This window comes from Dasypus novemcinctus, chromosome 15, assembly GCF_030445035.2.
Source record: "Dasypus novemcinctus isolate mDasNov1 chromosome 15, mDasNov1.1.hap2, whole genome shotgun sequence".
NCBI lineage: Eukaryota > Metazoa > Chordata > Mammalia > Cingulata > Dasypodidae > Dasypus > Dasypus novemcinctus.
Genome location: NC_080687.1, coordinates 92,293,733 through 92,310,405, shown reverse-complemented (window position 1 = coordinate 92,310,405; position 16,673 = coordinate 92,293,733). Strand labels below are relative to the sequence as shown.

General features: G+C 40.4%; 1 protein-coding gene across 1 annotated transcript in view; it reads right to left on the bottom strand.

The window, feature by feature from the left end:
• The window catches only part of GTF2F2 (general transcription factor IIF subunit 2), a 176,281-nt gene that overhangs the window by 11,617 nt on the left and 147,991 nt on the right, over positions 1-16,673 (bottom strand). The window contains exon 7 of the mRNA XM_058276654.2: positions 8,054-8,197. Coding sequence (XP_058132637.1) covers positions 8,054-8,197 — 144 coding nt within the window. The remainder of the gene's footprint in view (positions 1-8,053; positions 8,198-16,673) is intronic.

Genomic DNA, 16,673 nt, shown 5'->3' with positions numbered 1-16,673 from the left:
AATTGAAAAACGAAACAGGACAGTGGTTGTCTTTATCTTTCAGTCAAATTACCTTTCCAGCTCATTACAACTAATTAGGACTTGTTGCTTAATTACCAAATTATCACGGGTAAAGTTACATTTCCAACAAACAGTGGTTGGCTCTGTGTGTCAGTCCACATGTCTGGGAAAATAGGAGGGAATTCAAGTTTCTGTCTTGGGACATTCTAGAAAGGAGGATTAGAGCTGTTATGCTACAGACAGACCTGGAGAAGGCCAGCTCTTGCACTGCCAGGCCCTCTGCCTCAGGTAGCTTAATTCACTTGCTGAGACAGAGAAAAAGGAAGCTTTGAATATGTATCCAATTCCAAAAAGAGTCATGCTTGATCTAAGGCAAAGACCAGAGCAAACCATCTTCTTTCATTTTTTGACAATTTCCATAGCGATGGGGCAAGCCTAAAAGCAAGCCCTTTCTAGCTTATTCAGGGGCAAACTGAAGAAATCAGGAGAGGGCAGCTAAATTTAAAAACCTTATATCCCTTTAAATTCAAATGGGACTGGGAGGATGGGGAAGGAGATTTTATTGGCAATGCTATTTTTCAGATTAAATATAAATTTTGTAGGCTACTGCTTATTTGAAAATTTTATGTAAATTAGACAAATAAATGTCTAATTTTGTTTACCGGGTGCCTGTATCAGATATAGCTCTTATCTGTACAGTTCCCTATGTAAAATCTCGACTCAATAGGTCATGTTATTACTAAGTTCATTCCAAATTTTACCTCACTGAGGAAAAAGTTAGTCCCATAATAAATTTGGTAGTAGGTCTATGAGTTGTTAGTCATAAGGGAAGTATTAAAATTTCAAAAATGTGTTTAAAATTTTACTCACTTATACCCAACACAGTTAATAATTTGAGCATAATATTCCATATTCTAACAGTTTTAATTAAGTTCATAAGTTAGCAAATAATTATTTTTTACAACAGAAAACCCCCAAGGGCTGTCATTAATTAATCTCCTCCATTGGAAACTGGTTCTCCTTTTACTTTTAGTAGTGCCATTCAAAAATGAAAAATCCCAATTACAGGAGAAAGTGAAGACAGAACTGAAAAGGAATACGTAAAGAGAGAAAATGATGCAGCTTTTTAGAAAAGAGAAATGAATCAAGTGAAAAAGAGGAGTATGTCAGAACAAAACCTTATAAAACAGCACTAAGTAGTAAATTTGAGAGCGAGATTCAAACATTAAAAACACTGATAAGTATTTTTACTTATCAGGTTAAATCCATACTCTACATTCCTGGCCTACATTCCAGATGATGGTTATTAGCAATATGGAAATTAATTCTTTTTTTTTTCCTCATTAAAAGGGGTTCCTGCTGTCTGAAGGGTACTCCCCTTGCTTGTGCACAGACATTTTCACATTTGCATACAGAGGAGGCCATGGGCTAGGAGGTATTCTGAGAATGCAGTCAGGGGAGCTGGGTCAGTCCACCAGCCGCCCCCCCGCCTCCGGGGCTGGAAGAGCCCTCTGCCTCCAAGACCTGAGTCAGCTGTCTATGTTGGCACTATCACCTGTAATACGCATCACGAAGAAGAAACAGGGAGTCAGGCTTCTGGTTGAGCAACTTGGGGAAGGACGGTGTCAGTCCTGGAATGGGGAGTCTGTGGGAGGCAGGAGGGTGGGTAGAAGTGCAGAGTTGTTTGGAACAGGTTACAGCGGAGATAATAAAGCGATGCTCACTCTGTGCCAGGCCATGTATGAAGCACCTCACACTCATTTTCTCCCTCGACCCTAGCAATGACTTTTTTTTTAAAGATTTTATTTATTTTACCTGCCTCCCCCTGTGCCCACCCTGTTGTTTGTGCTCGCTGTCTGCTCTCCTTATCCATTTGCTGTGTGCTCTCTGTACCTGCTCGTCTTCTCTTTGGGAGGCACTGGGAACCAAACCTGGGACCTCCCATGCAGGAGGAGAGGCAGTCAATCACCTGAGCCACCTCGGCTCCCTGCTTTGTTGGGTCTTTCCTCTTTGGGTCTCCTTGTTGTGTCATTTTGTTGCATCGCTTGCCGTGCCTGCGCGTTGTACCAGCTTACTGTCTTGCTCGTCTTCTCCAGGAGGCACCAGGAACCAAACCTAGGATCTCCCATGTGGGTAGGTGGGAGCATTTGAACCACATCTGCTTCCCCCTAGCAATGATTTTATGGGAGAGGTCTGCTGCCCTTCCATGAGGCTTCAAAGTGGAGAGGATAAGGCTTTGGACACATGGATCTGGAGCTCCTGGGAAAAGAAAGTGCTGGAGCCACCAATTTGGGAGGGACTGGCACAAAGATGAGAGGCCAGGGAGCTGGCTAATAGAGATGAGGCCTCAGGACAGAACCCTTGGGCATGCTAACATTCGGAAGCCAGGTAATGGAGAAAAAGCTGGTGAGGGAGAAGAAAGCCAGGGAAGTCACGTCTTTATTTATGCCAAGTAAGTAAAGGATTCCAAGGAGGAGAGTAATATGTTCAAGGATCTGGACAGGAGCAGATTCAGTGGAGTGACAGAGAAAGCCTGACTCAACCAGAAACTGGAAGTGAGGAAGAAATTGGATGACTCTAAGAAGCAAAGCAGAAAAATGGGGAGATGTGGGAAAAAGACTTTTTCTTTTATTTTTTTTTAAGATGAAAAATATTAAGGCATATTGGTACAATGAATGGAATAATATGAAAGAGAAAGGATTATTTTGGGCTGCTTTAAGTACTTCATTTCCTTATTATCTTACATAGTACCTGAAATAGCACTTTTCTGCGCACACAACAGAAAGTTTAATTTTTGTGATAGATAGAAAAAAAAAATCTGTCTCAAACTCATAACTGATCCTGGCTCTGTTTCACCACTTGCTCATTCAATAAATATTTGAGAGCTTATTATGCGCCAGGTACTAGCCTAAGGGTTAGAAATAATAATGAACAGAATGGAGGATCTGTTCTCAAGTGATTTCCAGTCTGTCCAATAGAACTTTCTATGCCATATAGACTTAAAAAAAAATTATCTTTTTAAAAGATACATGGATCACACAAAATGTTACATTTAACAATATAAGAGGTTCCCATGTACCCCACTAACCCCCCCCCACTCCTCCCACAACGACAACTTCTTTCATTAGTGTGCTATGTTAACTGCATTTGATGAGCCATATATACTTTATATCTGCTCTAATATGGTCAACATTAGCCACATATGGCTACGGAACACTTGAAGGTGCCTAGTGCATCTGAGGAACTGAATTTTAAATTAATTTCAATTTCAATTCAGACAACCATATGTTGTTATTCTGGACAGTGCAGTGTTCGTGGCAAGTTCCAGATATGAAACAAACACCCAGAAGAAGTGTGTTGAGTTTTATGAAGGGGCCTTCTAGAAGCAGACTGTCGCTGCCACCTGAGGCTCTAGGCACAAAGTAGCCTGCATTTATTTCTTTCAGGAACTATCCTTCACTGCTTGTGGCCCTGCCACGCCCCCACCAGAATGGGAGAGGCAGTGGGTGGCGCTGATGAGAGTACTCCATCGCCTTGGTTCAGGAATGCAATTAAAATTGTCCCTTCTGGGAAGCGAACTTGGCCCAATAGTAGGGCGTCCGTCTACCACATGGGAGGTCCATGGTTCAAACCCTGGGCCTCCTTGACCCGTGTGGAGCTGGCCCATGCGCAGTGCTGATGCGTGCAAGGAGTGCCGTGCCATGCAGGGGTGTCCCCCGCGTAGGGGAGCCCCACGCGCAAGGAGTGTGCCCTGTAAGGAGAGCTGCCCAGCGTGAAAGAAAGTGCAGCCTGCCCAGGAGTGGCGCCGCACACATGGAGATCTCACACAACAAGATGATGCAACAAAAAGAAACACAGATTCCCATGTCACTGACAACAACAGAAGTGGACAAAGAAGAACAAGCAGCAAATGGACACAGAGAACAGACAACTGGGGGCAGGGGAAGGGGAGAGAAATAAAATAAATAAATCTTTAAAAAAAAAAAGGATATTAAATATTAAATACCTATATAAATAATATATTAAACATTAATGTAGTAGTTTGAGACTGTATGTAACCCAGAAGATTATGCTCTCAAAGCAGTTAGTCCACTCCTGTAGGTGTGGACGTATTGTGGGTGGCACCTTTTGGTTGGGTTACTTCAGTTAAGAGTCTTTTGATTAAGTTTCTTCAGTAAGGCACAGACCAGGGTGGGTCTTAATCCTGAGGGGGTGGGGAGGGAGAGAGAGAGAGAGAGAGGAAGAGAGGGAGGGAGGGAGGGAGAGAGAGAGAGCCCCAGAAGCCAGAAGCTTAAAGCAATGAAACCCAGAAGAGAAGGGAGAGTCCAGCAGATGCCGATGTGTCTTGCCATGTGACAGGAGTTCAGGATTGCTGGCAGCCAGTCTTCAGGGAGAAAGCACTACCTGATGTTGCCTTGATTTGGACATTTTCATAGCCTCAGAACTGAGCTTGCAAACAAATACATCCCCACTGTAAAAGCCACCCCATTTCTGGTATACTGCATTTTGGCAGCCTAAGACAATGAACCGCAATGCATTTAAGTATTTTGTACAGGACTACTTTGCTGAGTGGCAGGGCTAGGACTTGAACTAAGGTTCCATTATTCAGGGAACTTACGAAAATCCACTTTTCTTTCATTTCATTATGGAAATCTAGTTTTCTTTCCATGATGCCAGGGAGCCTCCTTTCCTAGATCACTGATCTTTAGGCTAGACTGGATTCACTGAGTCTCTAATTATTGTTCAGGCTAAAAGGAAATTACTAAGTGTGCTCTGATGGCCATAGGTATAGACTCTTTTATGCCCTGTGAACCTTTTAAGGGGGCCAGTTATCCACACAGAGGAGAGGCGGGGTTTAGGAATTTTCATTTTAGGTCAAAAGGCTTTGCCAACTCAGTTCAAATGAGGTAGAGGGAAGGAGGTGAAATATGACAGGGAGAGAATCATAGATTTAGAGCTGGAAGGGATGACAAACTCCCTTAGTTTTAGGGAGAGGACATGACTTGCCCAGATCCCATTGAGGGGGAGGGGAGGACTAGAATCCATGCTGACCATTTCCTCTCCTCTGCTCTCCCTCTACGTGAGGTTAACTGTAGCTCTGGTCTACCTCCAGTCTGCTTTCCCACCCTAAATGACATGAGGCCTGTCAAAATCCATCTGAGAAAAACATGGCAGTCCTAGGATACCCAGCATTCAACCAGCTCCCTTTTACCAAATCATTTCAGCAAATATTACTGAATTTCTATGATGTTTATGCTGTGGGAGGTATTAACATTTAGGGATGAGAATAACATGCAATCCTCTAAGAAACTTAAGCTTGCTGAGGTAAGTTAATCTCTAGAAATAACAAGACTAAAATAATAAGCTAGCCTATTATAAAATAATTTAGTTTCTAGATTGGTGTTCTTCATAAGCTCTTTGAGGTCCGAGGTCCTCTATGAGAACCTGATGAAAGCTATGGACCTACCCCTTAGAAAAATCCATGCATTTTTGCCTATTTTTAGGAGGTTAATAGATGTCCTAGGGCCCATCTACTGATCATGAGTTTAGAAGCTCTACTACAAGAGACTCTCTGAGGACTACCATATAAAAATGGGGAGAAATACTAGTAATCCCTCTTTTCTGATGCAAAATGTATAAACTTTAAACATGTCATCCCATGTTAAGGCAAAGAAAATGCTTTCCCTCACGTCACCTGAAAGTCCCTCTACAAGTACTTTCTTTCTCATATCTAATTTTTCTGGGTGTGTTATTCCATGAGAATATCTTGTCTTTTTTCAGTTTTTTTCATTAAAACAGAAGCTAGCTTAGCTAATGAATTATTCTATTTCAAATTTTTAATCTAGCTTGGAATGCTGTTTTTAAGGCTTTGATGCCAAACAGACTGAAGTCATTAAGATGAGTTGATAATACTGCAGCATGAGCACTTTACTCTTCTCTATTAAAAAAAAAAAGTATTTAGATCTTTTGGAATTTAAATTAATTTCTTAATAAAAAAGTGAATGTGAAAAGAAGTCTCCGTGGAAGTAGGCAACTGTACAATCAACACTGAAATTTCATAAGTCATTTCTCAAAGGTTTGTATAAATGAGGAAAAAAACCATATCAAAACCTTTAATAAATAAGTCATTTGGCTATGTTAATAAAATGTTTTGCAAAATTCATTATGTTGTGTATTTAGAATCAAATAAATCAAGCAGTTAAAATTTACATGTTCTTGAATATACTAGTATGACGGCTTGAAGCTTTTTGTGAACCCCATACAAGATCGAGTTCTTGGAGCTAATTTATTCCTGTGGGCGTGGGACTGGGGGCCTCTAACCAGATTACTTCAGTGAGGTGTGACACAGGGTGGGTCTTGGTCCTCTTGCTGGAGTCCTTTATAAGCAGAGGACTGAAAGCAGACACACACAGAGAAAAAAGATGCAAACAGGGAAATCCCTAAGGCTGGAAGAGAAAAGAACCGAGGAGGGGGGAGAGACGAGTTATATGCCTGATCGCCCACGGCTGAACGCAGGTAAGGAGGAGGAGGCTGAAACCCAGACCAGCAGAACTGCCGCACGGCAGGAGTCCAGGCTCACCAGCAGCCAAACTTTGTGAGACAGCATCTCTCACCATGCCTGATTTGGACATTTTCACAGCCTCACAACTGGAAGCTTTTAACCTAATAAATTCCCATTACAAAAGCCAACCTATTTCTAGTATACTGCTCCTAGCAGCCTTTAAGACAACTAGCAAAGTGGGAAAAAAGGCCAGAAAACAGAAGAGTTTCCATTTAATTTCTTTTTGCCTACAAGTAAAGCTGTTATAATTTAATCTGATGCTTTGATAACATCAGGTGTGAGAAAATTACATAGAAAGAAACATGATTCAAAGACTGGAGAAAGGATTTGGGTCCCTTACTTCATACCAGATTTTAAAATGGATTAGAAATACAAGTTATTAGCAAACAGGAACAGAGGTCTGGAGAAGAAATAAAAGACAGACCACAGAGTGAAGACAAACTTTCTAACATAACTCATTAAATTTTACCTTAAAAAGTAGACTAGGCCAACCCAATCACAATCTCAACAAGCATAGCTGGAGAGGGCAGTGCACTCAGGTTTAGAAGGGCCTACTGCTAGAGCTAAGGAGATTCTGACTAATTAACAAAATGCCACAGAGAACAGCTCACAAGACAGGGATAAAGCTTCTCACCGTGACAGACCAGTGTGATTCTTAAAAGAATGTGATTCTTCTATGAAGTATGTTTTTCAAAAAAAGGGAAGGAGTTGAGCTTTTTCAGAGGAGATGGGAGAACAATAACAACCAAAGACTAGAAATGATATAAACAGTCAAAGTCTTCAGGCTTCCTGTCAAGGATAAATAAAAAAGAGGATAATTCCACTGTGTCCTCATATGGAACTGCTGATACTAAATGTGTATGAAACCTAAGTAATGAAGTTGATGTTACAAAAATAATAGCTACATTAAGACATCTTTTTTGAGAGCTGAAATAACATCTATTAGCATAGCTGAATGTTAACTTATTTATATACGCACATTTCTCCTTAGTAATGACATTATAGTAAGAGAAACAAAATCAAGAGCCCAGGCTTGGTCGGTGATGCGTCACCCCTCCTGGGTCTCCTCTGCATCTCCCATGGACGATTTGTGTCCTTTCCGGACAGTGGCTCCCCAAGCTGTCCCTCTCAGGTAACACACCCCAACACCCTTCTCCGCTCTGGCCCAGAGCCTTGCCCAGCTCCACGGGGGGACTCAGTTCACACAAACACTCCCCAGTCACACCTGCCTGCCCGGCCGCTAAAGCCCCCCGCCCCAGTGCTATAGAAGGCACCGTGTCCAGGCCCGCTGGCTTTTCGCTGGCTCCCCAAGTGTCTGACTTGTTTGCCCTGTGGCCATGTGAGGCGGGCTGCGTGAGTACAGACACTTTCTTTCAAGCATCTCCTGACTCTCTCTCCCTTGTCACACCTGGCCCTAAGGAGATCCTCACAGAACAGAGACACTCAGGGAAGGAGAACATACGTAAAGAGTCATCGTGAACATATACGTACCACAGGCTGTTTTGTGATATCCACCAAGTCCTTAAGATTATAATACTGATGTTTCTCAAAAGCCGAAAATAGCATATCTAAAACATGTTGTTTATCAGCGCGAGCTCGCTTTCCGTCTTCTTTCTTTTTCCTTTCATATTCAATCTGTGTGCAAAAAGCAAAAGAAATAAAGGCGTCAATTCACAACGCTCACTCTGAAACCAAGGCATTCTCCTTTCAGTCATCCAGTGACGATCTACCTACCAGGTTTTAAGTTCTGCAGGTGAAAGAACAGAAGAGGCCACATTTATACTCAAGGACATGGGGCTCCTCATGCCTCAAGGCCCCAAGGTGGTAATAATGCTGGTCTGGAAAGCATTTTCATTACTTCCTCAAGTCTTATGTAAAATGTGTCCACCCCCACCCACTGCCCAAGGTTTTCTATGTCAAAACTCTCAATTAAATCAATTCAGTGTGGTTCCCGGTTAGCTCAGAAAACACTAATTTGCAGTTCCTTTGTCTTTGATTAATCAAAACACAGTAGAACAGTTCATCTAATAGATGCAGTTTGGTAGGTAACACCCTTCAAATCTTGGGGAGTCCCATGATAGGGAGTTTAAGGGCAGGCAGATCAAAGAACAGGTAGGACATTTGGGAGTGAAAACTTTGGGAAGCAGTAGTAAAAAGGAAAAGAACTGAGGCAATGATGGGAGGCTTCTCATCTCGATTCTGTGTGGTCTCCTGGAGTTAGTTTCTTTGCCTACAAGAAAGATGAAGTGAGCTCACTAACAGAAGAGGCTACATTTATATTCTAGCAATTGAGTATGAGCAAACCATTTTTCTGAACTCCCCATTTTATCTTAAAATTTATGTGAATTCTATTCACCTATATAGTTTATTTTTACCACAAAAATAAAACGCTTCTCTTCCAAATAAAAATGACACTTAGGAAGATGTGTTATGTAGTTCTGCATACCTCCAACGCATGCCAGTTTGGGAAGCAGTGACGCTAAGAGAATGTGTAAGTTCTCTCCAGTCACCATCCTGTTAATTTGTAAAACATGCAACTTAACATGCACTCATTTCAGATGATTAATTTTTCAACTGTTTTACAGAAACACTTAAATTTCATAAAGTGTTAGGAACTTGTTAGAGGAAAATATATACGTAGTAGCAGCCAACCTGGGCAGTGAAGTATCAGCATGCTCGGTGGAAGCTACCAGACAACAATCTCCTTTGTATCAACTGTAACAACTACAGTCTAGGGACTGGCTTAAAAAATAATAAAGTGAATTTCAGAACTTACAACTAAATTATCTCCATAAATTCCAGCTTTATATAGTTGGGCTTACCCTTTATATTAAAAAAATATATACAGATTTGTTATAAAAAAGATAAGACTTAAGTTTCTCAATGTTAAAATTAAAAATATATCATACATAATCAGGGACTTTCAAATGAGTGGTAAGAGGTAACTGACAGCACAAAGTATCCATCTTTCAGGGAAATAAAATTAGGAGCTAGACATGGTAAAAGGACTAATGATTTAAATCATTAAAAATTTTTTTGATATGTGCACCTTGGGAATAAAACTCTAAATTCATTTATCTCTTCATTAGATTAAATTTGGGCTATGTGCCAAACACTGTACTAAGATATGGGGACAAATAAGACAGTGTTCTCTTTCAAAGGTATCCCTTTCTTAGGGCTTAGGTATTAAAATGTACAGAGAGAACCTTGAGCCTTTTGAATGTAACTATAGTAGGCCCAGAGCTACCTGGGACAGGATTATGACACTGAAAATAATGCTAATATATGACAGGCAGCTACTGTTTGGGAGAAGTGAAACCCAGCCAGTTTTGATATTTCCTGGGTGGGAGAAGCATGAAAGAGATCAAGATGGGTAGCTACAAAGGACTCAGAAAGAAGGGTAACTAGAAGAGCTAGAGGCAAAGCCTGCCCAATGTAGGGAGGAGGGAAAAGAGACAAAAAATGCATTTAAGGACAAAGGCAGAAGTACAGAGTCTGCCCCAACTCTGCAAGGAAAGAGGCTGCAGAGATAACTAACATCAAACGGGGTGGACCTGAGGTCCAATCATGAAAGAAGTTTCTTTCTCCAGGGTGGAAAGAATAGAACCAAGAGGATGGCTTTGGTGTGGATAAAGAAAACCTGAGAGTTGAGGTGAAAACCCCCAGAAGTCAAAGCATCAGGGTCTTTAGATTAAAAAGTGGAATGATATGAGGGAATGGCTGAGGGGAATAATCAATATTTTAAGCCTTGTTTTGCCCACCAGTGACTAACATCTATCATTCTTTCCCTGTGTTTCGGTTGATTCTGAAATCACCTTCCATTGTTGTAAAGTTGGCATTGCATTTGAACTGGTTTATGCTTTGGACTATACTGGAAAATCTGGGAGGGGGCCTGGTGAAAAAGTAGGAAAAAGCCTGGAATAGAGAAATTGAAATCTTTTTATTCTCGTAACGTATAGGATAAGAGAACTTTACCTGAAATCTAGAAAATAGAGGAGGGCTGGGGAAACCTACCATTCCCACAGGCCTGAGTGGGATGTGGGATTTCATTTAGCCAAAGGCCATCAGTCTTCAAAAAAAGACAATGCAGGGAATATATGTGGCTCAAGCAACTGAGTGCCTGCTTCCCATATGGGAGGTCCCAGGTGCCTCCAAAAAAGAAACAAAACAAAACAAAACAACAACAAGCAAATAAATGAAAAAGCCAACTCAGGGGAGCTGACGTGGCTCAATGATTGAGCTCTGGCTTCCCAGTTATGAGGTGCTGGGTTCAATTCTCAGCCCCAGTACCTTGAAAAAAAAAAAAAAGAAAGGAAAAAGGAAGTAGGCACCTTCTGGGCTAGCAAGAGATCAGTGCCAGGCTTTGTACATTTTCTGTAGCTGCCACGATCCTGTCTGACTCCCCTACCTCCCCAGCTTGAATTCACACTGAAAGAAGATGTTTATCTTCTTAAAATCAGGAAATAGGAGAAAGGAGAAGTGACAGTATCTCTACCCTCTACCCTACCCTTGGTAGGCTTTTCCTCATGTAAAATGACAGAGAAGCAAGGAAGATTAATAGGAAAAAAGCTTTCAAACAAAGCAATCTGCTAGCAAAGCAGGATGGCCCTCTTCAGAGAGGACACACGCTTTATTTGTCAGTAGAAATAAAAGTCTTTACTGCTTGTTACCAAGTTGTCACAATCCCAGGGCCATGTGTCAGATCTAAGAGGGCCTGAGTCAGAGGTAAAGTTTCTCTGAGATGAAAATATTTAGAATAAATGAGAAAGGAACTTTAAAAGCAGTCCTGCGGTAGGACTGAGGGTCAGGCTGGGCTGAACAGTGCTATGGAGGAGTGAGACAGCTACTGAGTTCTACCTCACTTTTAAAAAATCTTGGTTTATGTGCTCAGATCTCCAAGAGTTTAAATTCTGTTTATATTATATTATATTTAATATTATACCGGGGGTGCGAGGGGGAGGCTAGAAAGGTATGCACATCTTTCTGTGTTCACCATGTTTATCTGGGGCTCAGTTCCGAGGGCAGTGTGGCCTGACTCTACTTTCAACTCTTTTTTTTTAAAGATTTATTTTTATTTATTTAATTCCCCTCCCCTGGTTGTCTGTTCTCTGTGTCTTTTTGCTACGTCTTGTTTCTTTGTCCGCTTCTGTTGTCGTCAGCGGCACGGGAAGTGTGGGCGGCGCCATTCCTGGGCAGGCTGCACTTTCTTTCACGCTGGGCGGTTCTCCTTACGGGTGCACTCCTTGCGCGTGGGGCTCCCCTGCGCGTGGGGCTCCCCTACGCGGGGGACACCCCTGTGTAGCACAGCACTCCTTGTGCGCATCAGCACTGCGCATGGGCCAGCTCCACACGGGTCAAGGAGGCCCGGGGTTTGAACTGCGGGCCTCCCATGTGGTAGACGGACGCCCTAACCACTGGGCCAAAGTCCGTTTCCCTACTTTCAACTCTTTAGAGTGCAATCTGAAAACCCAGGCATATAACCTAACGATGACAATGAGAAAAATGGAAATACTATTTCTCATTAGAGAAATTTAAGTACTAGAACTTTAACCCTGTATTTATTTCAAAAGAAAAAGTAAAATGGGTCTATCCTATGGCAAAATTTATAGAAACAAGTTTTATTGTGCAGCATTAATTAAATCTTTTTTTTGGACATGTCCAAGACAGGCTCATAAACCAAATTCTGCTCTGAGGTATCAGGGCAATTCCAATGTATGTATAATTATAAAAAGGAATTTAAATGACTTCCATGCTCATTCAGTTACAAACATCTCATCTTATACTTGGGAAAACTAAAGGCTTTGATGTAACCTTTCTAAATGGTACAGAAATGGAAATCTTAGTATTTGTACTCACTTTGTACTATAAATAAAATTAATTCTACAAATAAACTACAAATGATAGGAACTCAGCTATTTAGGAGAAGGCTGTAGTTTCAGGATAATTTTATTACTTGTTAGCAGCTACTAAAAAATATTAGGTAGGATGGGTTATAGACTAGAAACAGCTTGTGCAGTATGCAAACTTTAATTGCCCATCTTATGCCTGTCCCTGTGATGCCTGCTACTGTCTGCAGAGAAATAAATGTCAACTTAGGAAGCACCTTAATCTCCAGTTACACATTTGCACAATTCCAAAAAGCCATCTTACACAATTTAACTTTCACAACAGAAAACAAATTATTCAAGACTGAAATGCAGCCAAATGTTGAAAACCCACTGTGGACGTGGTATAGAGATGTTCAAACACAATTACTGAAACCTTAATCACTGACTAAAATGATAAATGCCACCCACTGCCAATTAAAATGTTACAATACAGATGTCTGTAAATTTCTAGACTGTTGTTTGCAGAAATACTTTGATTGCTTTGTCAAACCAGTCTTTGTGAAGGCTTTTAACTTTTAAAGTAAGCATGGCAACTTTGAATATCACAGGTTTACATTTTAAATCCTTATCCAAGTATCACCCCCCTAGTGTTTCTATTTCTGCCTAGGGTGTCATTATCTCTTGGGAGAAAATTAATTCCTTAGAGTTGGTCAGTAATTGCTGTGCAAATTCAAATAGACCAAGCATATAGTATAATTATTCTATAAACTACTGTGGGCAAATATTGCTGAAAACCCTATATATGACATATTTCCATGGGCAACTGTTTTTATCAGCAAAATCCAAAATTTATACATATAATTTTAAAAAATTATATGTATAAACAAACAACCTTAGTTGTTTACATAATTGTTAAATATAACTGACTGCCACGCTGATGAAAATAGAGTATTCATAAAAATGAATTTTCTTTCTAGTTCCTGGATGTTTTCCCTCAAGATTTAATGTAATCACCCCCCTCCCCAATAATCACTTTTCCAGTAAAGTGTTTCTAGTTCTTTATAGCTTTCTAACCAAGTGGTCTTGCCAAAAGAGAAAGGAAGGAGGAAAAAAAGAGAAGGAAGGAAGGGAGGGAAGCATGGAGAGAGAGAGGGAGGGGAAGAGGGATGGATGGAGGAAAGGAAAGGAGAAAAATTTTTTATTTAAACTAAGAGAGGAAAACGTAATACAGATAAGGATAGAGTAACCTTATTTAAAACCCCAAGTTTGGTAGAAAGAGACTTCCCAGGCTCCTTGCAGGTACCATTTTCTCTCCTACAAGAGAAGGCAGACAGGACAAAACACTCCTGCTTCTCTGGATCAGTGGCTGTAATGCTACAATTACCCAGGGAGCTTTAAAAAATTAACATAACTGCCCTCCACATGGGATCAATTAAATTATATCATTTTATCTCTGGGGGTGTTATTTTTCTTTTTAGAAAGTGCCACAAGTGATACAGGTGTGCAGCCAGGACTGAGAAGAGACAAGGGATTATTTAGAAGGGCCACAAGGACTGTACAGTACACCAAGTCTGCTGTGAAATGTACACATGCTGGATGATGAGGTACACAGAGGCACCCAGAACACACACAGAGGCACCCTCGCTTACAACCTGAGACGGAGGGAGTTGGAAGGACTCGTCCATATTAGCTGATGCTAAAACAATTCTATCAGCAAAAAATTGAAAGCACGAACTCTATGTCTATTCATAAATTGCAAAAATGTATGTCTGTATTAATATATATATGGGTAGTATAAAGCATACACAGAAACAAACTTTTTAAAGGGATAAAATTAAAAAATACGTTATTTTAAGAGAAAGTTATATATTAAATTACAAAATCCTTTTTTGTTGTGCTATCAAAACACAGTGGTCTTTCTTCGTGTTCTGGATGCCGAGTTTCCAAAGCTATTATAATTTGTGATAGCACAGTATCAGCAACAGCTTCTATAACTTCAGGGACAACACACGAAGGTCAAGGCTCCCGGTGCCAGTTACCTGCCACTGGCTACCAGCCTCAGACCTTGGTGGTGGTAGCCACAGGGGGCCTGCAGGCTACATTTCCAAGAGTCCCTTGCAGCTGGTTCCTAGTGGCAGGTGCCACAGGGAGAATGGAAGTGTGTGTGTGTGGGGGGGGTGGAACGGACGGTTTCCTTTTTTTCTACTGCAGGAATACCCCTCGTGGCAGCAGTTTCCTGATTTCTGGAAACCCCCTACTCTGTTTTGTAACAACAGTCCTTTCATTCCCTAGGGGAAATCTTTTTCTGCTTGAAATATCTTGACTTGTTTCTGTTTCTCTGATACTGAGTCATCATTAAAGACAGGGGATGACAAGCCGTATTTAAAATGCTATTGATCATTTCATTGTGACATGGCCAAATTCTCATCAGCTGATGACACTGTTCTTTCCACCTCAAAGTATTTGACAAAGAGATCATTTTAGAAGTAGATAAAATGTCAGTGTGATCACTTTCTTGTTCACTTATGCTTGCTTTATTAGTATTATCTGTAATCTACAGTTTCCTTACATGAATCTATTTAAGTCATGTGCTCATTCTTTGAGATTAAAATATAGCTAAAAATGGACACTACAATCTGTAAATCCCTGAACTGAGTACCAAATGTAAATAGCTGACAGCACATTAAAAAGTGAGGGCACCACGGTCAGTCTCCCCGTGCTGTACAATTTCCACTCTTCCGCTAAAAAATTACTGCCTAGCATAAGGACTACATAAGGGCACAAAAGCCAAGCCACATATTAAATATTTCTGAAACTTAGTATCATTCATTTATTAGGTGAAAATAAGGTAAATATAAGTTCTGAAAATTGTCACCTCATCCCAACGGGTCCTCTTGTCATACCCTAGTTTGATGAGCCCATTATTTCCCAAAGTTTATTTTCACTAGTTCAAAGGTTGAGGGAAGAGAGATTTAGTGGTCAAATGCCTGCAAACTGCAGGAATGAACGAAGTCCTAAAGGACTTCCCAAATTTCAATATGTTAAAATGCACTGTTAATTTTGAAGAGCAGAATCGACATTATTTTACCACAGAATCCTTTTTTTCACAACTCTTTTTCCAAAGAGACTTTCATAAAATAAATGTTTAAAAAAAACTCACTTTGGACAATGTTGACCTATAAAGTTTCAGAAACTTTAATGCAGGGGAAAGGCCACTAAGGATGAAACTTGATAGGGCAGATCCTCACGCGGGGAGAGTTTTGAGGGCTGAGCTTTTAGGGATGGGGCCATCTAAGAGTCAGCACTAATCACAGTAAGTCTTTCTGACCCCAAATGCCTTCTGAATGGTAAGCCTGACAGGAATAGATCCCAGACAGCTTGTGAACCAGAGATGTATTTGAATTTAAGGCTTAGTTTAGCTCCAAGTACAAAGCAGGAGTTCAGGGAGCTCAAATCTTTGGAGATGATTACACATATATAATACATAATATATAGTTACATACATACATATATATTTACCTATCTATCATTGGTGGGTAAAAAAGTTCCTGGGAAAAAAGCAAGAAGGTTTCGTTCTGATCAAAAGTAGAGCTACAGTTTTACATAGACATATCCAATTTTCTACTCCCTCCTTTCTGTGTACAAAATTCTTTTCTTTAATTTTTTTCTGATAATTGCATCCAAAGAACCTCAATTGATAAGATGAGCTATGTTGACCTTCTCAACCTTTTAAAAGTCAACATCCCCTTCTAATAAGTAATAGTTTTATATTCTTTCTTTAGTTGGTATTATAATATTGAATATGCTTTCCAAAGCTATGCAGGCATTCCCTGCTCATTCTGATACACTCCCAAGGGAAAAACAAAATCACCAAACATGCATATCATAATGTAATGTGATATAGAGCTAATATTTGTCTTCCTGTTGACAAATTCTTAATCAGAAGAAAGTGGTTACTCTAATGACTCATTCACACTGTAACGACCTTAACAAAAGCCAATATCTTGGACTGAAATATCATTTACTGTTTAAAGAGAGTCATTAAAAAGTAAGACGTTACAGCTTTTACAAGGAATTCAGAATACAGTGGGGAAGTGGGTGTAGTTTAGTGGTTGAGTGCCTGCTTCCCATATAAGAGGTCCCGGGTTCAATTCCCCCGCACCCTTCTGGAAAAACAAAACAAACAACAACAAAACCAATGTATTCATACTTATTTCAGTAGTAAAAAGAAAAAATGTAGAAACATGTCCAAAACAGACATGTGAAATCACTCTTTTTAAATC